Genomic DNA, 24968 nt, shown 5'->3' with positions numbered 1-24968 from the left:
CTCCGACGTCGGCCGCTTCAAGTTCGGCACCGAAGTCTGGCTTGGTGCGCTCGGTGCCGACGCGCTTCGCTGGCGTCGAAGGTGTGGAAGGCCTCGATCCGACCAGCGCCACTTTTGGTTTCGGTTTCGATTGAACCAGTGCAGCTTTCGGTTTCGGTTTGGAAGAAGGGAAACCAGCCGGTTTAGGTAATAATGGCTGCCGCTGAACGTCCGAGGCCGGGCCCGAGGGCGGGGCCGAAGAACTGCGGGATAGGTCTCGGGTAAGGCCCGAAGGCGATCCCACGACCGGAGCCATAGACTGTGGCACTGGGCTCTCTTCAGTCTGAACGGGTAGGCCTTGCTCGTCATTGGAGCTACTCTCTTCGGCCCCCAAGGCCTCATCGTAGTCTCCTACCTCGGTGTCGTCTTCATCTCTGCGAAAGAGTGATTCGTCGACGTCGTTCGATCCGGAGTCATGTTCGGAAACGGGACTGGAGGGTAGGATCTCCAATTCTTCGACATCTTCGGTCTCGGCGTTGAAGATGTCTGCCGGGGCCGGTGCCGCGTGCTGCGCTTCGAGTCTTGCCGCTAGTCGATTCCGTAGAGTCTTCTTGGAACGGAACCGGGCACAGGCCATGCATGTCGATTCGTCGTGATCCGGCGAAAGGCATTTGTTGCACACCGGATGGACGTCGATGTGGGGTTATTTCGCATTGCATACCGGACATCTCTTGAACGGTGGCCTCGATTCCATCGTCGATGTCGTCGATGGGCAGGTAAGAAGCGAAAAGTCGGTGCTGAAAGTTGTTAAACTAACAAAGGAGTATCGAAACCGATCGAGAAAACAGTACCGACGCGAACTAAAGGCCTTTTGGCCTCGATAAAGTTTTTCCTAACTTGAGCTAAGATAGCACATCCGAACCCAATGGCGGAAAAAAACAATCTGAGGATGGAGAGGATGCCCATGCGCACTGTAGTCCAGGGGAGGAGTCACCTATCCCAGGATACCTCGAAGACTCTTCGAGGACAACAACGTGCAAACATCCGGACCCAACACTAGGCGGCGATCTATGCACAGATATGAATTCAGCAGCCCACATGCCTCGAACATTAAGATAGGATATGACGAGAAAAAATCTGTTAATGAGGCATGAATGCGTAGAACAAACAATGCAGCCGCTGCTACGAGTGTCAAACAAATAATTAACCACCACAACAGGCAGACCTCAACACCAGCCCATTAGGTCTACCCCACAGTTATAAACTACACTAATTCAGAAATCGGGAAAATCCTCTTTACACATAATCCACGAAACAACGTGTCGGATCGCCTCCTGTGGCCGTACCAGACAACAGGAGAGACAAGCAGGTATAACGTGTTTCTATTTATTTAAATGCATTCAATGCCTGGAGCTGAGGCATCTACCGCTGTATTCCTCGAATATCCTGAATACTTCCCGCCTCCTCGACTGCTCCCCACTTCCAGTCCCCGTATCCTGTTCCTTCCTGCTTACATTGCCATCAGGGTCCTAGCACCCTGGTATTACGGCACAGTTGCAACATTACACCTCCTCCCCACCCCTACTAAATCACTGAACCTCATGTGGGAGAAAGTCTCTAGATGTCTTCATTGAGGTGAGGTCTGCGTCATGCTCGCAGTGGCCAGAGCACGAGGCCCCATTCAATCGGTTCCAGGGAAGCAAGAGACACTAGGTCTTTGACTGCTGGCTAGCTCGTGATTAGTGTCAAAAACAACTTCTGAGATGTGCAATACTTCGGAAATCATACTTCTTGAAATGAGAAATATTCAGTGTCACTCTTGTTGTCAGAGACCGCAGTAACCATGGTACCCTTTAGATTTGTAACTTGCAGTCGACGGTTGTAGTATGGGCAATAAGACTTCTTCCTTTGTTCTTGTCTCCTTCCTGGATAGTACACGTTCTTGCCATTCGTTGAGTGTCAGTGTATTTCTTCATTTTGGCTTTCATGTTTTGGTCTATCTACCCCAGTTCTTTATACTGCGGAGTTTGTTGTGCACAGTTAATTGTGGCTTCCCAGGTGGGGATTTTAGTGCGCACAGTTCGACCCAACATTAGAGCGGCTGGGCATTTTCCAGTGGTGTTATGAGGCGTGGTCAGAGAGGCCCACACACCTCATTCAGAGCCATCTTGACGTCTCACCCTATTAATTCTGCTTGTTGGATAGTTTTCTTTAGTGTGGCTATGAATCTCTTAGTCATCCCATTGGCTTGAGGCCACATGGGAGTGATCTTTTGGTGATTGAAGTTGAGGTGTTGACAATTTCAGCAAATTCATGTCTACTGAATGGAAGACCATTGTCTGTCAACTACTTTAGGAATCCTCCACGCTGCAAACATTTCATCCAGTATTGGAATGGCATTGGCTGCCTTGGTAGATGACAGTTGCTGAGCAATTGGGAATATTGAATATTCATCCATTATGACAATGTATTTTACAGACTGCAGAGGACCAAAGAAGTCAACTGCTACATGATGCCACACACCTTCTGACAGCTCCAACATTTGCAGTGGTAAGGGTGGCTCTTCTTGAACAACTAGCTGACATGGACGACAGCCACAAAGCATGGTTTCAACCAAGAGGTCAATGGAAGGGAACCAGGCTTGTTCCCGTAACATCCTTTTCGTAGCCACTATGCCTCTGTACCCTTCGTGTGCCAGATTGTCTACTCCTTGACACAGTTTCCTATGTATGACAATTGTTTCATCTCTGATCAACAAACTATTGTCGGCGATTGTCAGCTATTCTTTGGTATGGCGGAAGGAGGCCAGTTCTCAGAAGTCAATCTTGTGAGAACCGTGATGGTCATGCAAGTGCCTCCACAAATTTGTTCGGAGAAGATAGGCTACATCTTGGAGGGTGACACCCTCTACAGTGCCTTTTGATGATGGACTCCAGTGGAACAGTGTGTGGTCTTGCTTGGTCAATGACAAAATTGATGAATTCTTCAGCCAGAGAGTGTTTTGTCCTTAAGGACATTCTGGGATGTCTGAACATTTAAGGCCACGTGCATCAAAGTCAGGATTTGCGAATCCTAAATAGCGAATTTTAAGAAATCGCTATTTAGGACTCGCAAATCCCTATGCATGTAGGAATTGCAAAAAAAATTGTGATTCCTACAAATTCCTTAATTGCGATTCACAAATTGCGAATCGCAATTAAGGAATAGCTACCCATTCATTCCTATGGGCCTAGAAGCCCATAGGAATGAATGGGAATTGCATGTGCAACTTGCAAGTACCAAATTGGTACTCGCAAATTGCGCATGCAATTTCAAGGGTGCCAAAAGGACACCCTGTTGCACCCCTGAAATTGCCAGGTTAACACATGTTGTGCACATACATGCCCCAAGGGCATGTGTGTGTGTGTGTAACATGAAACTTTGAAAAATGCACTTTAGTAAATTTTTCAAAGTTTTTGCAAATTACCATCAAGTTCAAATTGATGGTAATTTGTGATCCAGAATTGCGAAATCGCAATTTGAAATTGCATCATGCATTGCATTTAGGGAATCACAATTTGCGATTCCCTAAATACATTCGCAATTCAGGAAATCACAAATTTTGCGATTACTTAAATTGTGCTTTTGCATCTGGGTTGATGTAGCCCAAATGCAAAAATACTGGTCGCAAAGGGGCAGATTCTGCGAATCTGCCCGTTTGCGATCAGTATTTTCGTTGATGCATGTGCCCCATAGTCCTCTAGATTAGCTGCCTTTCCTGGCTTGTGGACAATGGCATTTGTGTATTCTTAAAGATGGGTGCCCAATGGCTCAACTCTGGGTGGCTTTTTCGTTCTGGGGTTTCCAAATAAGGTGATGAGAGCTTCATGGTCAGTAGATGAAGATTTGAAGATGCTCACAGGGCAGACGACTGCCAGACTTTCCTTTTCTGGTTGGGAGTATGCTTTTTCGGTGTCAGGCAGTGACTAGTGTATGCTACTACATGCCGTTGATCACCGTCCATGTTGTACTGCGCTAGGATTGCTCCCACTGCCACGGGACTGGCATCCACTGCAAGTGCCGTCTTCTTGCGAGAACTGACGTATACGAGATTGATGGCAGACCCTACAGAGTCACATTAGTTTAAATCCTTGAGTGCATCCCTCAGATCACCGGAAGGGTTGACCTTTGTAAGTGCACGCAAAGGATAACTTATGGTGGCATAGTCCTAAATATACTGGCCACAATAGCTGATCATTCACAGAAATGAGCAGACGTTACTGATATCAAGTGGGAAAGGGGTGTCATTTAGCACAAAGACCTTATCAGGATCAGGCATCATGCCTTCACTGTAAAAGATCAGTCTATAAAATCTTAGTGTAGATTTGTGGAATTTACATTTGTCTCTGTTAAGTGTCAAATTAGCTTCCAGAAGCACGTGACACACTCGATCCAGTGCTTTGTCATGGTCCTTGATGGTGGCACCAAAGATAAGAATATCATCACTGTAATTAAGTGCATTAGGAATGTGGCAAATGACTCTGCACACTGCCTTTTGAAAACTTTCTGCTGCAGGTGAAACCCCATAGCTAAGTTGTTTGTATCTGAAGAGCCTTGAGTCGAAAATGTGGAAATTTAGCAAGAACTCTTGTGGGATTCAAGGTTAAGGTCCAATTTTGTCAACATTTTGGCCCCCTACTCAGTAACATGATCAGATCGCTGATGTGAGGCCCCGGGTCTTTTTCACATTCAACTACAGTGTTTGCTGCTCTCATGTCAACACCGAAGCCTACCTTGCCTTCTGATCCACGTTTAGGCACAACCACTGGAGACACCCACGGAATTGGCCCAGATGATCTCGCAATGATGTCTGCCCTTAGTAGGTCCTGTAGGTCATCCTCTACTACGTTTTGTAGATGGAATGGTACTTTGTGATGTTGAGCCACCAGCATGATTTATTCATTGATATGTACACCTGAAATTGGGCCATTTTTCTCCAGTCCTGTGAACAATTTTACGAACTTTCTTCTGATGTCTGATTCATCCTACACACAATATAGTATTTCTACTAGCTTCAGGAGTTCTGCCGTGGGTAGGCTGAGAAGACAATCGGCTGCTTCAGATTCATCAAGGACATGCATCTGAGCTTGAACTGATCTGTCTTTGTAGGTGAGGGATGTGCAAAACTGTCCCAAGCACAGCAGTGGTTCTTTGGCCATTCAGGTGTATACTTGAACAGCAGCTTTGTGTAAACTGGGTTTTGGATTCATTTTGTTGTATTCCATGATGCAGATGTAGTTTAGTGATGCTCTATTGTCTAGTACAAATTTTGTTGGATGATTTCCTATCTGTATAGGGAGTCTCAGATTATTCTTTAATCTGTCAGGATCAGTTACCATGCAGATATATTCTTCGCTGTCTTGGGATATTGGAGAGAGAGAGATGGACTCAAAAAGTAGCATGCAACTGTATACTTGATAAAGACGAGCTAGGGGATCTTTCACACCTGTCATGGACTGCCTGCACGTAATGTCATGCTCGTGATTCTCAGACAGATTTTTTAATGTCTTTCTGAGCTGCTCTGCACACCTTTTCAAAATGATTGTCTTTCCCGCAACGCCAACATAGTTGACCCATAGCAGGATACGAACCTATGTGCAGATGTTCTTGCCCACGCCGATAACATTCCAACTGTTGTTCTCGCCTATTTCCACTATGTTTTGGGCTACGATGACGATCCGAGAGACTGTGTACGTTGAGGCAAACAGCGCTCCATGCGTCGAGTTCCGAGTCGAAAAGTCTGTTCCGTTTCTCAGCTTTTCCACGCTTCCATTTTCTTTGCGTGTTCTTCAGCTAGATGACTGACTCTGGTCAGCTCTTCTATTTCATCCAGAGAGTAGCTTTTCATTAGGAGGCCTTGATGTAGCTATTACGAGTGATATCCCTCTGATCGCAGGCGAAAGGCATCTTCGGTCATGAAATTGTCAAATTTGCAGTAGCGCACTAGACGTCAGACGTGTGATGAACTCCCACGTAGATTCATCCTTTTCTTGAGAGGCTAAGTTGAAAGTATAAAGCTCATAGTCAATATTGAGTTTGTGGAGAAACTTTCTATTGAGTGCTTTACGTACATCTTGATATGATGCGGACACATCAACCTGTAATTCTTTAATGGTCTATCCTACCTCTTTGCCTATGAGGGTGCGCAGGGTGATGAGTTGTTGATTTGGTTCCGTGACTTGCGACCCGGTCATGAAGTCTTCAAAGTCAGTTAGCCATTCTTGCCAGCGAGGCCCCATGCCACCTCCAGAAATGAGAGGCAGCACTTCCGGTGGGTGCAGGAATGACCCCAAGCATGGCTAGTCGCGGTTGAGGGCTTTGCATTGTGTCCGGAGGCATTGACAATCCTATGCTGAGATGAGGAAGCACCACTGTAGAAGCAAAACTTACAAGTTGCGTGTGATAAAGGCAGTTGCTCCTAGAATGGGAGAAATACATTAAGTAAATTAATCTTCCACTTTGTTGGGATTTGTTTGCATATACGAGGCGCCAGCAGGCTGTATTAGCACTGTAGAGAAGAAAACCATGAATAATAGTCATGGCGCCCGACTTTAAAATGGCCACTGTGGTTCTTCGCAGCTCATTGGTTGAGCCGCCTGACTTGAAGCTGGCCACCAAGGGGAGCAGACAAATGCACGTGGGACCAGGCTGTAAGTTGCAGCAGTAGAACAGGAAAGTATATGCCTGGCTTTCCCCAGCAGCTATGAGGACATCATGTGGCTCGAGGCTTCAGGTACAACAGGACCAGCACCCGACCGGGTTGGGCTCCAAAGGGCACAAGACACTTTGCTGAGCATGGAGCAAGGCAGGCACTCGCAGTCTCGCGGCGCACTCCTGATGGCACAAGACACTTGCTGAGGGCAGCCCAAGGCAGGCACTCGCAGTCTTGCGTCACTGTAGTCAGTTTGGGGACACCAGGAAATCAGAGTTGTGGCAGAGTGACTTCACGCAGCAGTGTGAAACTTGGCGGGTGAGAAGTAAGATGGGGTGGGCTCCCACAGTTGCGTTCCTCCTGACACTAGTAGCAGTGGCAAAGCCAGTAGGTCAAAAAGGCAGTTTTTGCCAATTCTTCAGTGCTTTTTATCTATGCTGTTTGGCATATGTTTAACAAGCATTGGCATAGCCAATAGGTCTCGCCTTTGGGACCTTATAAGTGTTTAGCCACGCAACAGTTGATGTGGTTGCACCAAGGATATTGTGCTGCATAACTAAATACTTAGAAGGTCTCAAAAGCGAGACCTATTGGCTATGCCAATGCTTGTTCTTTATTAGACTTTGACCCAGTGCAAGAGAGTGAAAAACACGCAAGGGGCAAAGGAAGAGAAAGACAGAAAAAAACATGACAAAGGGATAGCGCAGGGACCTGCAAGAGTGAGGTAAAGGGCCAGGGAGTGTCTGATGGTGGATGAAAGATGCAAGAGGTGGATTCAACACTACCCAGCCTAGGTATTCGGCAGACTGATATTCAATAGCGCCTGCTGGGGGCTCCTGGGAAAAACTTTGGACCCTGGCACTCCTTTTATTACAAATTAAGCACTGCCTATCACTACATCATTACCCCCACCCTTGAGCTCAGATTTATCCATTCCCTAAGACTAGCTTATCCGTTGTCCCTTACCCTCTCCCAAAAAGTAAATCTGTACCTAGTGTCATCGGTAAACCTCATCTAGCACACAAAATTAAGGAATATTCAGCCTTTCTTACAGCACCATACTAACACAGTTTCTTCTTATAATCTCACCAGGGTACACTATTGCAACTTGGTTTTTTTGGGACACCCTGAAGTGTCCTTGTCTCAAATGCAGACAATCCAAACTTTGCGGTTCATCTGGTGCCTTGCCTAAAACAATGTGAAGACATCATATAGGGTCGTAATTCTTTGCACTGGCTTCCGATTAAGCAGGGTGTGGTATATGAAATAAAATGCATGTATTTTTGGAATAGGAAATCCACTCTTGCCCTTTGCATCAGTCTTCATAATCCTATCAGGAGCTCAGTGGGTTCATGTTCCTACTGTAAAACGCAAACATCGAAGGATCAGATTGTGCTGTGATCAACTCATCTGTCTCCTGCTGAGTTGGATTATAGAATTAGCAATGTCCAGTGCTATAAAAACTGCAAGGCTGACAAAACGACCATTGACAATGCAACTGGATGTATTTATTTTTTTTGCAAAACAATATTTTCTGAACCCAGGGCCTATTAGTTCCTTCCTCTTCTTAAAGAAGACACATTAAGGTGTGTCTAATATTTAAAGTGACATTTGTGAAACCAGGGGTTCAAACTGAAGTTATAATTTAATTTCCAGATTTTCATAATCACAAATGCCCTCTTCACACCTGCCACTCTCAGTGCAACAGTGAAGATTAAAACATATCTCTGATAAAGTTCACGATTCCATCCTGTAAAATATGACAGTTTCTGCCACAACTTTACCCCCCTCCCTTCTCTAGCTGTTCAGCTCTCTGGCTAGAGAGTGACTAATTCTGCTGAATAGAGCGCTAGAGATTCAGGAAAGGAGGGATTGTGTGATAGATATAGATAGATATAGGGAAAGGGGGAAGGTAGCGAGAGAGAGGGGGATAAAGCGAGAGCGAGAAAGATACATGTATGAGATTTAGAGATGTGAGTAGGAGCTACGTAGGTGATGTTATATGCAGGGATGTCGATCAGATGGAGAGGAGAGGTACAGAGATTGTGAGAGAAAAAAAAAGAGTATTTACACAAAAAGGGACTCAGACAAAAACAGAAAGGGAGAGCGGTGAGGTAGAAATTGGGAGACAAGGGAGAAATAGAGAGAGGGGCCAGTTAGAGGAAAGCAAGGAAGAGAGATGCGAGACAGCGAGGTGATGTAGAGTGAGAAGGAAATTAAGACAGAGAGATGGGTCAAGAACATAGTATGCGAAGGCAGAGAGAGATCGAGATAGAGAGAGCTAGAGAGAGACGGGTTACAAAGGAAGCCAAAGTACAGACATGAATAAAAATAAGAAGAGTTAAATAGGTAAGCTTGAGGGAGATGAGTAGCAGCAAGGCTGAGGAAGACACAGATGGAAAAATGTGGAAAGGCTAAACAGATATCAGGAAGAGAGGTGATGTAGAGAAAAAGATGAGGTAACAGAGGAGAGGAAGAGAAAGGTGAGGTTGATAAGTAAAGATAAAAATAGTGAAAGGCAGTGATAAACAAAGGGAAAAGGCGGCTAGAGGTAGAGAGAGAGAGAGAGAGAGAGAGAGAGGCGGAATTGAAGGAAGAGGTAGATAGTTGAAACAGAAGAGAGAGAGAGAGAGAGAGAGAGAGAGAGAGAGAGAGAGAGAGAGAGAGAAAGAGAGAGAGAGAGAGAGAGAGGATTGAGCTAACAAAGTAGTCAGATAGAGGGCTATGGTGCTTTCCTGGGATCTGGAGCTCCACCCTGAACCTTTCCTTTTCACTAGCACACAATCATAAAAGAGATCCACTGTGCATGGTAAAGAAGGGGGGAAATGTACCACTGGGCTTTGTGGGTCGTGGTGGAGACCTTCGTACACACCTGGAGCCCCTCTGATTTGCTGAGCAGTGGTTCGGTCCCAGGGAGCCACTCTATGTTGGTACGACTATGAATTAAAGGACAAACTTGCCCTCTGAGCAGGTTCAGACTGGGATGCTTCCGGTGAGAGATCCCTCACACAAGTCTTAGCACTGTGAACACGAGCTATGCAGAGCGGACAGTGATTGTTGACAAGGTGACTGGCAGTGAGGCGCTGCAGCACAGGTGTACTGCACAGCACAACCTTAAGATCACATTACCTCTGGAGATGCAAATAAACAGAAACGGGAACATCTGCAACAAGCATTGGCTGCGCGGCAGTAAAAGTAATGCCGCGCGGCCGTAAAAGCGAAAGTAATCGCGATCACTCTAAAAGCAAAAGTGATCGTGATGACGGCCACAGCTTAAAGTGCATGTGCGCGAGAGGTGCGCGCGCAGCAGTATTCACGCCATATGGTGCCTCTGCTGAAGCGCGCGCCCGCGCACATGCACTGCAAGCTGTAGCCGGCGGTAGTATTTTTTAAAGCCCTTACTAAAGGCTCTCCGAGCAGCGCATGCGCGCCGACTCAACGAGACCTAAAAAAGGGGTGACTTGTGTGCACGCATATCTGCAGATACATCATGACGCTACAGTGGCCCAGCATGACTACTTATGCGTGCTCATGTGTCACCACATATGTGAGTGCATACATCAAGCTGCTGCCACCATTTTTGTTTTTTATATTTACTGTTCCAAGATGGCGGACGCCAATCTTGGAGTGGCAAATAAGTCATTTAAGCATGCACAAAACATATGTTGAAAAACAGCCGCTTCGAGGCAAATAGTTGCTGATGGGTTCTCCACAAAACTTAAAAACAAACTTGTGAAAGATCACAACAGGAGGCGCAATGGAAGAATGGAGGATTTTCAGGCTGGAACAGAAAGAAATAACTCGGAGGTTTGGGGGAAGCTGTCGTCGAACTGAGGGATAGGGCAAGAGGAAATACATGGAGCGCAGCAGGGGTCAGGTAGGTATCGGTGAGGGATGCACCACATGATGAGAAAGCAAGAGAACACCTGCAACTCAAAAGGAGCTACTGAAAGAAAAGGAAAAACATAGCTCCTTGAATGTAAGCAGTGGAAGGATACAAGTCATCCAATCAAAATGATAGTAAAGAAGCCATGCTCCAGGGGTGAGACAAATATAAAGAAAGGAAATGCCGTGAAAAAGGAAACAATTGAGTTTGACAAGAAAGCAAATCAATATTAAGTCATGAGTTGGCCCAAAGCCCACTAAGTTGTGTTGCTGTCCACAAAAGGCCTTTTCAACAACAGACAGCTTAAAGGTAAAATCTAACAATGCAACCTATGGGTACACAAATCACCGCAGGCAAGCGTACATGAAGCCATGTGATGTGCAGCAGCATTAATACTGAAAACAAGCTTCTTAACATTTAAAAAACATGCTACAAAGCCCATTGTTGGAGGACTTAACTGGTGGTGGCTTCAAAGTTCTGCTAAGTTAAATTCACTTTCCACAGATAGTTGTCTCAGAGGGTTAGTGAAAGTAATCATTAAACTACATTAAAATGTTCCTGTTAGTCACATTTTGATTACACTCAAATAGATGGCATGTCCTGCCACCTTGGTCTTCACAACCCTTACTACACCTGCACAGATATACACTTCACACTCTAGCATTAAAGAGTAACTCACTCCAGACACATCTGCTACGCGGTGGATGGGAACCTCCTTTTTACTGTGCAGCCCTTTCCCGTTCTTAATGGCCCTGTGAAGAGAAAAGAGAAGAGTTCAGAGGCACAGCCCACCAAAACACGTAAAATCAATTGAAGACCCCTGCCTGTAAACAGATAGCCCATGGTCTCAAGAAAGCGACACTATGCCACAGGTGCATTTTAGGTATGTTCTTCACCAATCAACCTTCCAAAGCGCTGGCCTGGCCTATTCACGTGCACCGATAATTGGGTTTCTCGAATGCACAATTGTTTAATGGAAATAGCTCAACTCGATCCAACACGTGCACTCCAGGATTTATTTCAACGAAAGGGAATACAGGGTGCTTCACGAGAAAAACACATCTACTATAATTCTTGACATCTATCCCGGCATAAGAAATCAAGTTTTCACATTACTTTTTTCTCTCTATTTAATCTAAATGCAGGGACATTTGATTGGAAATTACATTCATCAACACAAAGTGTTACAAAGCATACCCAACATATTTCAACAACTTTCTTGTTCAAGAAAGAGGGCTCAAGTAGATTGCGCATCTAATGAACAGATGTGTATAACAAGGTCGTCTGTTGAATTCCAGGCAGGCTTTGCCCTTTATCTTTGGGATGTAGAAAATGAATACCACTGAGTTGGATAACACCACCTGCTTACTAATCAAGATTAGTTAGGACAGGTCAGTATGCGATTAGCGCTATTTAATGGTTACAATACATCAAACGTCATACTTTTCTTTCCTTTTACTGTTTGAATGTTGTTAGAAGTTAGCATGGGGCTTTCTTTTTTATTTGTTTCGTTCAAGTGTGAGAGATTGTCAGCAGTCTTGTATGTAGAACACTTTCACATCTCAAGAAACCAGTTACTTACCTTTGATGATGCTCTTTCTAGATACTCCAACTGCAGATTCTTCATATTTAGAATATTCCCAGGCACCAGCCTGGATTCGGAAAGAATGTTCAACGTAGCCCCCGGGCGCAGGTAGGTGGCATTGTGTGGCTCCACATTAGCCCAGCTCTGCCCTGGAAGTGACTAATAGAGTCACATATAGGCAATGATCATCCAACCAATGGTCTTCTGTACAATCAATGTAAAAGCTCAGTGCTCTTTTAAGATCCACATGATTGAGTCTCCCCATCTCTTTCGAAGGGGTAAGATGGGACAAAGAACATCAGGGGAGTGATGGACTTTGATGTGAAAGGGAGTTACAACATTTGGTAGAAAGGCCGCTCTAGTCAGCAGCACTAATTAGAAAAAAAGGCTGGACTGAAATCTTGCAGCTCACTTGTGACGAGCTGAAGTTATTGTGATGGGAAAGACAATCCTAAGAGTCAAAAGTCAGAGGATAGCTGTGCAGCACATCAAAAATGGGTGCACATAAGAAAAGTAAGGACCAAATTAGGGTCCCATTGTGGCATCACGAAGGGTTTTGGAGGAAATGTGGATTAATCTTTGCTTTGAGAAATTACCTCACAATGGATCATTTGAACAACAGTAGTTGGTCTATAAATACAAAAAGGTTGAAAGTGGCGGACAGATAAACTTTAACTGTGCTCACTGCAAGTTCATGCTGGGCTAAAGACAGAACTACAAGACTTACAACTGGTCTGTATAACAGATGCCTAAAAAGGGTGCCATACAAGGCCATAAACTTCTACCAATTTCTAGCCTACACAGACTCTGTATTAGGACACTTTGCCACAAGGACAACATCCACTACTTTAGGAGGGGAATCGAATTAGTAATCAACTGCCACTGCTCAATCTCCACATATGGAGGTGTAGATTGAGCAGACCCAGGTGACAGATACTGCCTTACTGCTGCAACAGAATGTCCTTCTGAAGCACAACCTGGTAGGAGGACAGATGCTTCTACCCAGGAGTTCTGGGTACCATACTCGCATGGCTCTCTCTGAAGGCTCTAGGATGACTTGGGCCCAGTCATTCCTGATCTTCAGAACTCAGGGCATGAGTGGGAGTGGACGGAAAACATGCAAGAGTGCCGTGCTCCATTCTATGCTGGGAGTATCTCAGAGAGAGTATTCTTGCAAACTTCAGTGTGCAAAAGTGCATTCTTGAAAGTGGCAAAAAGTTTGATCCTGGGTTTGCCCCATTGCTGTAACATTCCTTGTGTGTGCTACCTCCGAATATAACTGCCAATTGTAATCCACTACGTGTCACTGTCTGAGTTAGTCTGTACTAGTGTTTAAAGATCAGTCCAGGTGGAGCACAATCTGGAAAATGCTCGGATGATTCAGCCAGTTTCAGAGGGCAGGGCCGCCTGGCACAGGGCCCAGGACCTCACTCTACACCATTTGTTACAATACCACATGGTAGTAGCGTTGTCCTCTAGTATATGAACAACTCACCTCTAGATGGACAGGAGGTAGGCTTTCAATAGCAAGCAAAAGGCCCACAGTTCCAAAACGTTGGTGTGGAGACGGATCTTCGCTAATCAAAGTCCTCTGACCTCCACCTCTACCAGACTACTTCACCATCCCAGCAGCAATGCATCTGTCACCAGTTATTTTTGGGTTGGTTAGGGAGATGGTGTCTACTACTAGCCCCATTGCAGTCAAGCAGACAATCGCTGCAGATCTTTAGCAGTCTCCTCAGACTCCTGGATGAAATCAGACCGGTTACCTTCTTGCTGGGCCATTTGAGCCTTCAGATCTCACAGCAGAGCCTGCATATGCCATCTCGCATGATCAAAGAGCAGCATACAGGAGGCCAATAGCCTGAGAGGCATTAGAGCTACCCTCACTGAGAACCAGGAGCAAGGCTGATACATTGCAATCGTAGCCCGAATGTCTTGGACTCAATCCGAATTGAAGACCCAATAAGACAACATATCCAGGATGGCTACAATGAAAGGAAGCCTCTGCAAAGCCAGGCGTGACTTCAGCATATTAATTGGACAATCCCAATGATACAAAATTCATCATCATCATCTGGAGGTGGATCAAAACAGACTGTTGTGATCCTGCCTTCAACAGCCAGTCAGTCATCAAGATAAGGGAAGACTTGCACCCAGGAGCTCTGAGTTTATACTATGTCCACCACCACAACCTTCATGAACATCTGAGGGGCTCTAGAGAGGCTGAAAGGGAGCATGGCAAATTGAAAATGCTTGTGTCCCAACCTTGAAACGCCGGTAGCGTCCATGGGCCTGCCAAACAGGGACATGAAAATAGGTGTCCTGCATGTCTAACACTACAATCCAGTCTCCTGGATCCAGGGCAAATAAAGTCTGGGTAAGCATGAACATCTTTAAATTGTCATTTTGTAGGAATAAATTGAGGGGTTGGAGATCACAAATAGGATGAAGTCCCACCTATTTCAGCACTAGAAAATAATGGTACAAACACCCAGTTCCAATCTCGCAGGCTAGGACCCTCTCCACAGTTTTTCGCCAAAGGAGCCTGAACTTCCTGCAGGAAAAATGGACAAACGCTCTTCAAAAAGCCACTGCAATCTAGGCGTAAAAAGGGGAGGGGGAAAAATGGCAGGGCGTAGCCCAGTTGGACTATCTGTAGGACTGGCCTGTGAGACAGTATGGCCTGCCACCCGTGTAAAACAATTCTGATTCTGCCTCCCACAGGGTGGTTGTATGCTACTATGGGAAAACAAAGCGGCCTTGAGGCTGCTGCTCGAAGGGCTGGGAAGTTTGCTGCTTCTGCAAGCCTTGACGCTGCTCGTAAGCATAAGGAAAGAACTGGCATTAACACCCCTACTAGATGTGTGAACCACAAGGCTCTCAGGAGTAGGGTGTAGCGTAAGGAAGGGAGGGTAACACAGAGGGTCTGCTGCATCATCGTTCACAGGTGGGTGGATCAATGTTTAGTCAACATGCCAATGAAGGTGTCAGTGCTTCGTTGAACAGCAGCAAATGTTTGGATGAGGTCTGACTGGGTTTTAAAAACTCGGTGAGGACGTTTTTTTCACTTCAATTGTTCGTACTTGCAAGTCCAGCACTACGTTTGCTCGTCTAATGACTACAGCGAATAGTTTGGCGGGGGGGGGGGGGCGGGGGGAGTGCCCAATCCACTTGCAGACCCAAATAAAAATGATCACATAGACAGAAAAATACATCCCCATCACTGTCTTCACCACCCCAGGCTGGTTGTCTCTGGTCAGAGTATGACTTGAAAAGTTGTTGGAGCCCTAAAGGAAGGCTCTTACGTAAACGCACATTCATATCAGAACCCTAATGTACAGGGGCGGGGACAGTCACAATTGTTCAAGGGCATGACTTAAGCCAAGGTTGAGACTGGTTCAGTTCGGATTTAGACAGGACAATGGAATGGACATCCTATCCTGGCATCAACTGCTTCAGGAATGGTGACAATGTGGCAAAAATCGGCCTGGATCCTGGTGCAGTGTGTGGAGGTGGCTCCTAAGTCAGAGCTGAACCCATAGCAGGTTCAGGAGGCACAGACAGTGCAGAAGGTGGCCCCACTGGCAGTAACTCGACGGAAGGCCACAGTGGATCCGTGCGGACCAAAGGGGCATCCTAGGATGCTGGCAGGTTGCTAAAAATTCCAAGCATGGCTTCTTTAAATGTCTCAACTTGTTAGGCCATTACAGTCCACTCCAAATACTCAGGGTGCACCGTGATCAGCTGTAGAATTGACTCCACAGTGAGGGAATGAGAGCCAGACTAGGGGCATCCTTGATGCACCCGTGACTTCTCAGGAGAGTGGCTAGGCTAGGACAAAGCTTAGACTTTTGCTTCTTTCTGGATTTTAACTTACCTGAAGAATTGGACTGCAACACCTACCTAGTCGCAGGAGTGACCCTGAGAGTGGAAATGGGTCAGCTTCCTCTACTTTGAGCAAGAGCAGCCCTACCACACCTTCCTGCTGTGTTCAGCTAGAACAGCTGGACTTTGCACTCCGGATCCCTTTTGGGTGCATCAGGGCACAATCCCACACAACACAGAGTCATGACCTGAGCCCAAACACTCTAGACAAACCTTTTGGGGATCTATCAAAGACATATTTGTGATAGTCTATTCAGTGTGTAACCCGGTCTATTTAATGTGGGATATGTTCCAGTACACACTGTCAGAAATACTTTGTAAGACAAAATTTGCCAGACAAGAAAAACATGGGTGCTAGCTCCGAATCCTTATACAAAGGAAATCAAATAAAGAAATTTACATCAGGGGGCTTGGGTGACACCTATAATTGGCTTCAGTCTTCACTTCTGGGGCAGAGCGGGACCAATGTGGAGCTACAGACTGCCACGTACTGGTGCACATGGGTTATGCTGAAAAATCTTCCAAATCTAGTCTGTCACCTTATGATATTTTAAAGTTGAGGAATCTGCGGTTTGAAGTATCCATGAGAATCAGACATTCTGTCACTCTGAGCTCCAGATTGTACTCAAATCAGATTAAAGGACGAGTTACTTACCTTCGGTAACAATGTATCTGGTAGAGACACAGACTAGCCGCAGATTCCTTAACTTAGAATATCCCCAGGTATCAAACTGGATCTGGAAAACTTTTTGCAGCAGCACCTCTGTGCGCCGGGGGGGGGGGCGGTGCCGCATGGCTCCGCCCCGACGTCGTCCACAGACATGACGACAGTGGAGCCATATAGGCCCCTCCCGGCGCGCGGACATCAGTTTGTCGGAGAAACTGTGAAGGGCAACAAGTCTGGAACACATGAGCAATGACAATACACCACAAGTCGGCACCAGAAAGGGACATCGTATCCCCTGTAAGAGACCTGTAGACTGAGGCAGAGCCAATAGACTTCAAACCAATGGACTGAAGGGGCGGTAAGAGACCCCAAAGGCGATTGAGAAGGGGCGGGGGTGGGGCAGAACATGAGTAGACCCCACACTGGACGTCCCAGGTCGTAGGGATGTAAAAGGACACATGAGCATACTGCCGAAACACGAGAATGGGTGGAGCAGAGCAAGCAAAACAGAATGAAGCATTCTCGTCAAGGAGTGAAGTGAAAGACATCACCCGGCAGGAAGACAAAGCCACCCGGAGGGAGGCGAATGCAGGAAACCCAACCTGAGAAGGTCCTCACAGTACGGGGAGGATGGGTGGGCATTAAGGAATCTGAGGCTAGACTGTCTCGACCAAATACATCGTTACCGAAGGTAAGTAACTCGTCCAGCTGATAGAGACATCTAGCCGCAGATTCCTTAACTTAGAACAGATATGAAAGCCATACCCATAGTGGAGGCGGGTCTGTGACTGAACCCCACCAAATTCCAGAGTGAACTTACCTGTCAACAAGGTGACGAAACACAGTGGGGACCGCAATGCCAGCGCAGGCAACACCAGACCACTAAGCTCTGAAAAGAGCGGAAAACAATGGGAGGCAAAGGCACCACAAGCCATCTAAGAACAGCACGAGAACCCCCGTATGTATACCGGGTTGAGAGAAAGAAAGCACAGAGCCAGAAATGTCGGTGCGGAAGTGAGAGTTTATGGCTTTGTAAAAGAAGATTAACTGAGCCTAGGGTCCGATGGCTCCATAGGATCCGATGTGTCGACAGGAGGCAAGACCCAGAGAAAGGACAAAACGGTATGACAGAGTCCGCGCATACCGGTCGAGTATGCATAACAGTGGAAAAAAGTGCTGTTGAACCTGCACCAGCTAAGATACGTGGGGCAGCATTGGCAGGATGCCGACCCATGGCCAGAAAGTTCCAGCATTACCAGAAACACAAGACACTCCAGTACTCAGTCGCCCCTTCACAAAGACATGTGAGAGGGCGGACGGCAACAAGCCGAAGCACCCAGAACTGGACCACAGTAAGAATGTCATTCATATGGAAGACAGAAATGCACATAAGCATACAGTGTGGACGCCAGAACTACACTAAGTATAGGAAAATCCCCTGTAGGGTAGCATGAGCAGCCCAGATGTGAAGGACGCATCACCAGGTAGGTAACCGGTAAAAAGGGGTATCTGGCAAGCCGGACTCACACACACAGCTTATACCATGAGCAAAACGGGGTGAAGATCACGGACACCACAGGAAGGAACGTTGCCTGCGCAACCCCTCTGTGGGAAGAGCACAGAGCAGATATATATTAAGAAAGACACACATCTAAAAATGATGTGTCGCATAATATAAAACTAGGGTACGCCATAAGTACCAACAGTCATGTTGAAACAGAAGCGGACAGGACAATGTCCAGATCCGTAAGCGACATCAGCCACCCGTACGGGACGAGCCACTGTCCCCCACTAGACCGATAAGGAGATGGAGCAGGACACGAAAGTGTAAGCAATCAGGACCAACGCAATGGCCTAGAGACCCAAGAAAGCGAGTATCATGAAAAGAACAGTTCCCCTGAGAGTGTACAGAAGGAACCCAAAGCAGAAGTGCGGAAAACACCTGCACAGAAAGCAGCAGGGAAATAGGAAAAACTCCTGTCGTTGAAGTGCCCAGAAAATGAGGGCACAAGTCAGTGTACAGCATAGACGTACATGGCGATGACGCCACCACCTTTAGACAAGTCCAGACAGGGCTGAAGTATGAGAAAGTATTACCCATCCTGGAGAGTGGAAGGTAGAACCAGTCACTGCAGAAGCGGAAGAAAGAACGCAGGCACCCCATGATAGCGAACATACCAGGGTGCACCTACAATACGCGCAATCACTGAAGTGTGCCGCGCAGCGGCTCCGCCCAGGCGCTTTACGATGGCAGGGCGGCAGACGCGGAAGAACTGTACCGGAACGGAACAGAACAAGGGGCCCAAGGGACACTGGCTGGCGAAAAGAAGAGCAGCCAACATGGACAAAGAGGAGCACAGCGATGCTGAAAAAACGCCCCTGTGAAAGGCAGGCGAGGCAGAAGCCTCACGGTAGGGAACCTCTACCGATGCTCCGAAGTACTACGGATAACCGTAGACCCCAACCGTAATTGAAAGTGCAATAGAGCAACGCCAACCTGCGGGTCGCAGTACAGCAGAAAGAGGACAAACTGATCCACAGAAGAACCTCTATGAGGAATACTCCATAGGAGCATATCAAGACTTCCTAGTAGGAAGGCAGCTACATAACTATCAAATACCCCACATAGGGCAAGTCTGAACCCTGGCAAAGGGGCTTCCTCTGGAGCCAAGCTCACAGACAGAGGACTGAAAGGAAGGCAGAACCAGCTGACCAGCTGTACTGAACAAAGGCAAAACAAGGCGGAGTAGCCGTCTAGACTATCTGGGCATTACGTCATGAACCCACAGTCCAAAACAAACAAGGCAACACTGCCTATGAAGAAGGAGCTCAACCAAGTCCCAAAGGGCAAAGGAAGCACGTGCGAACACGCAAGACTTGTTCAAGGCACGGATGCCTGCACTGGCGGAGGCAAAAATGTGGCGACCACATGTCTCCACCCACCGAGATTCCCTAGTGGGAGGTAGCAACTGCAAAGCAGAAGAAAGCTGCAAGGCAAAAGGCACCTGGACAACCAGACCCTGAGCTCTAGGATGAAGGGACAATCGCAGAGGATCGTTTTTGGGCCAGACGATGCCGGCGAGCAATGGCCCGATCAACAGGGTCACCAGAGGAGGGCCGTGCCCAGGTACCAAGCAGGATGTCTAACAAAGACCCACCAAAGGGCTGCAAAGGCTCCATGTCCACAGGCTCCATGTGGAGGAGATCCAATAACAAATTAGAGGACAGGGAAACCACAGGGGGCTGCAAGCGAAGAATATCTGCAGCCCTGCGCACAGCCCTCGCAAAAGACGCACTGGCCTCTGTCGCCGTTCTGGGGGGGGCGACAACAAACCATCGGTCAGGGACGGTTAGAGGCTAACTCGTCCACTAGATAGTAAAAGTGGAGGATCCGGAGGTTGATCCAAGGGCCATGGAACGCTAGGCACCTGCACCAAGGGAGCCGCCGGCATCGACTGCCACCGACACGGCGTCGAATCGACGTCGAGAACCTCCAGAAAGGACTTGGCCCGGGCGCGGTCCGACGGCGACAGGACCTCCACCTCCCAGGAGGAAAGCGGTCGACAGGGCGTCGAACTCGGTGCCGTATGAGACATCAGCGCAAGAAGCTGCACAGGGCTATGCGGCGACTGTTCGGGTGGGCTGAACGGACGAATGGGATGCCCCTCCGGGCCGTCGATGTCGTATCGACTCCGAACCGGAGTCGATGCACGCAGCCGGCGCCGATGACGAATCTGCCAGCGAAGACCCGACATGACTGCCTTCCTCCTCTGTGGGACCCGTAGGCGCACCAGGGAGAGGGGGTAACCCAAAGAAAGACCAGAGAGACTTTGAAAAGGCCTCCATTTGGGTCCTTCTCGCTCCGACACCCAGGAACGGTGGGTATGGGGGGGAACAACTGCTGGACGCCTGTGCCTGGCAAGGACCGAGAGCAGCGGGCCCCAGCATCACGTTTACGGGAGGATGACCTCCGCGAGTTACGCTTGTGCTTACCCGTCTCCGAACGACATCAGTGTGAACGACCCCGTGAGCGGGCCCGATCCCGAGAGGGAGATCGGTGGCGTGAAGGCGCAGGACCGGACATCCGGGCGGCCAGCAGCTTCATACGACGCTCCCTGAGGGACTTGGGTTTCATCTGCTGACAGGCGTCGCACTCTTCAGAGTCGTAGTGCACTTCCAGGCACCACATACATATGGCGTGCGGGTCCATGACAGACATTTGTCACGTACAGGTTTCACACGCCTTAAAGCCCGAAGGCATCGCAGGCGAAGGCTGAAGGAGTCGAAAAGGCCTGAAAAACATGCCAAGGAACCGCTTGTTTTCACGGATCCACGTTGGGATGCGGAAAAGAAGAAAACTGACGTCAGCGCGCCGGGAGGGGCCTATATGGCTCTGCTGACGTCACGTCCATGGACGACGTCAGGGCGGAGCCATGCGGCGCCGCACCCCGGCACGCAGAGGTGCTGCTGCAGAAAGTTTTCCGGATCCAGTCTGACGCCTGGGGATATTCTAAGTTAAGGAATCTGCGGCTAGATGTCTCTATCAGATAGTGTTTTTCATTCTTTAAGGTTTAAACAGTATCAAAGATGGTGCTGGCTAGCAGCATTATTACACCTTACAGAGCCTACAATAGAGGCTTTCACTAGACCTTTACAGGGTTCCTCAAAGCACTATGTCATAGCATATGGCACACAGTGTTCGAGTCACTTGGCAATAATATGTTGAACATTGAGGGAAGGTTTCCTATATGCCATCTGCATAGGAAATGGCATCTCTGGAACTCCCAACATTCATCTGCACAGGGATTTACATTTCCTGCGTTCTCCCTACTTTGATCAATTCTTCAGGAAATCCCATCACCTGAGTCTTGCCAGCAAATGCAGATACAGACAAGGTTGTTGCCTGTATGGGCCTGATGGGGCCAGAAAGTGCCTTGGGCTATTCCAATGAAACTTAAAGGGCAATATAAAACCATAAAATCACAGCACCCAATACTGCCATTCCCCAATATCACAGCCAGATCTATATGACACCAACATAGCATTTGCATAACACACAGAACCAAGGTTGTACACTTACCACCAACTACCTTAAAATACAGATCTCACATTGCAACCCCTGCTCGTGAACACAAGCTCCATAGTGTTCCATGCAACAACCTTAGCAGACCTGATCACCTATCAAAAGCTTGACGCCATCTTCATCACAGAAACCTGGTCCAACCCAACATCATTGAACACCTTGGACGTTTTTCCCACTGGCACCAGCATCCATTGTGCGGTACACATGCGTAAGAAGGGAGGAGGGATCCCTGTCACCCCTAAGTCCTCAAACCTAAGCAATCAAGTAAGAATCAACTCCATGGAGCTGCTAACCTGACATTTCTCTCTATAACTCAGGCCACTACCGTTTATCTCATTTACAGACCTCCCAGGCAAAACAAAGACTTAAATAATGAATATTTAGGTCTCTTTTTCACCTCGTCCATCCAACAAGCTCAGACCACCCTCTTGAGTGATTTCAACACACGCTTTAAAACCAACACCCAAGCGACATCGAAACACAACGTGGTTCAAAAGGTCACACAACCAGCACAGAAGACCATGTCCTCAACCTGGTCTTCTCAACTTTAGCAATCGAATGCGAACTGGACCATACACTTTGCCATTCTGATCTCCCAGCTCAGTGTCCTACCAAAAAACCAAGTAAAAACAAAAGAGAAGACCAAACATTGAGATCTTTAAAAGACTTCTCCATAGACATCAAAATGCTTAAACGAATCTCTCATCCTATCATCTCTAAATCTGATGGAAACACTCCTCTAAACAACTTTAACACATTTTGGGGAATATGTGAATATACACGCCCCAATTAAAAGACCAGTACAAGCCAAAGCCTGCAGCCCCAGGTACTCTAAAGATCTTGTTGACAAATTATCCATCCGCAGACAGGAAAGAAAATGGAAGAAAACCAGAACCTATGATGACCTCATGATATTGAAGCCTCCGTGCAATACACCAACAGCTCAGCACATTAGCCAAGCCAAAATACAACACCATCAATGAAGTCACAGAATGCTTTTCAAAACAGTCTAACACTCCATTAACCACCTTCCAGACCAATCTATTCATCACTCCACAGTAAACTACAATAGAGTCAACCTCTTCTTCGATAAAAACAAATACAGAAACTGATAGCACATCGACAACCCCAAGCCTGCGTTATCTCTTACGCCCACCCCATCCCATATAATTTCGCAATGGTCAGCCTTCACAACTCCCTCTCTCTCGCAGATCTGCTCTTCAAAGCCCTCTGTGGATGTTCTCAACCCTACTCAAAATGTTCAAAGCCTCTCTCAATCAAGGCATCCTCCAAGAAGCTCTGAAGAGAGACCAGATCCACTCCTAAAGAATTCTACAATAGAAACGTATGCCCTCGTCAACTAATGACCAACCGCTCACCTATATTTAGCGGCAAGATCTTTTCAAAAGCAGTCTATATAAAACTCCAAGATCACATCAAGGCAACTATCAATTTGGCTTCAGATTGTGCTGAAGCACAGAAACCTATGCCTTACATATTCTAGCAATGTTGTCCTCTTGACCACAGATGACAACTACACCTGCCACCTAACAGTGCTAGACCTTCCAGCTTTCTTCGACACAGTCTACCATCCTATCCACAATGGAGTCTCAATTGGAATTAACTGGACTTTTGTTCACAGGAGCACGCTTAGGCCCAAAAAGATCCTCATCACCTGTGAAGTGCCCCAGCATTCCATAGAGTCTCCTGTCAGCTTCAACCTCTACATGGAGCCATTTTGTGGTCTACTCACGGGTAACTGAATCAACATTCACCAATATACCGATGATGCACAACTCTACTTGGAAGTTTCTTCTGCTTCAGACAGCAAACACTTCAAACACTGCCTGCCTGACCTGGATGTGCAGCGCATATCTGAAGCTCAAACCAAGACAAAATTCCCGTTGTCTGCCAAAAACTACTAACAAATGGAAAGCAGTACAGGCTTGGCTCACCAACATTCACCTTGACGTCTTCAAACCCAATCATTGACTGAATGCCAATTTACTTGGGTTCACCTTGGACATTAATCTGACTCTCAAGGAACAAATTTAAAAAAAAAAAAATTAAATCACATAATGCCTGGTAACAAGTCCCTCTTCTATCAAATAAAAAGTTAAACGGTTTCTTCCATAAAAAGACTTAACTGCTTTTCAAGCCTGCATAATCTTGCATCTGTAATGTGGTAATACCCTGCTTCCTGGCTTCCCAGAGTCCACGTTGGAACCCCATAAGGGCATCCTACCTGCTGCAGCACGTCTCATCCATGCCCTAAGGAAATATGATCACACCACCCTAAATCTATAGGCTACCCTTGCTAGTTGCACCACCGTCTACACCAGCTGCATAATTTATAAAGCCATCATGACCAGCACCCAACCCCTTATCTTGCAGATAAACTCACCATCTCTGGTACTCTGGGCATGCCTGCAGCCAGGACACCAAAATGCAGAATAAGAGGTGTACAAAACAGAAAAAACAAGGCAGTAGGCCTTTTCCATCTATGGAACCAGGATCTCGAAGAACAGTCCCATACCCATCAGGAAAGCCCCCAAGACAGCTCCAATTTAGGAAAGGGCTCACCTCTTTAAAGAACACTACATCGCAATGCATTAACTGTCCACAACCAGGCTACCTCCATCACTCGTTGACTTTATGCTGTCTTTGTCTCTGTACAGCGCTCTGCTGACTTTTGGCTAATTTTGCACTAAAGAAATACCATATACATGCAAGGCGAGCTGGTACTGCCAGACTGGTTGGTAGAGTGCTAAAAACCACGGACCTAGGATTTCTACCAAGGCTCAAAAATCTTACAACAGGCATCCGGTTAAGTAATCTAGTTTTCTGAGGTATTGAATCCTTAGAGGACTTTACTCTACTTTACAGACAAAATACACATTACTGTTGAAGCCAGGTGTCACATTTAGTGGTGCTTTTAACAGGGTCTCGAATGATAAGAGGCCCAGGGAACTCTACTCTCTTTTTGAGGGGGTTGCGATAAATTACCTGTTTCGAGACTTCTCAGCTGTGTTCTTATTTTGTGCTTTTCTAGAGTGGGAACGTGGCCCTAGGACATTAGAGCACTTTATGGATAACAATTGACTCATACAAATTGTGAAGAATCAAAACAGATCAATCAGGTCAAATCATCGAAACATTGGGCCACGGGGCTTGGAGGGTTGAATGGGA

General features: G+C 47.0%; 1 protein-coding gene across 2 annotated transcripts in view; it reads right to left on the bottom strand.

The window, feature by feature from the left end:
* Nucleotides 1–24968, bottom strand: part of SND1 (staphylococcal nuclease and tudor domain containing 1) — a 2043911-nt gene that overhangs the window by 1221054 nt on the left and 797889 nt on the right. For both annotated transcript variants that reach the window (XM_085653683.1, XM_085653684.1), the window contains exon 14: nucleotides 11236–11308. In XM_085653683.1, coding sequence (XP_085509809.1) covers nucleotides 11236–11308 — 73 coding nt within the window. The remainder of the gene's footprint in view (nucleotides 1–11235; nucleotides 11309–24968) is intronic.

This window comes from Triturus cristatus, chromosome 4_1 (genome assembly GCF_964204655.1).
Source record: "Triturus cristatus chromosome 4_1, aTriCri1.1, whole genome shotgun sequence".
Taxonomy (NCBI): domain Eukaryota; kingdom Metazoa; phylum Chordata; class Amphibia; order Caudata; family Salamandridae; genus Triturus; species Triturus cristatus.
The sequence above is the reverse complement of the archived record's forward strand: the minus strand, read 5'-3'. Positions and strand labels throughout refer to the sequence as shown.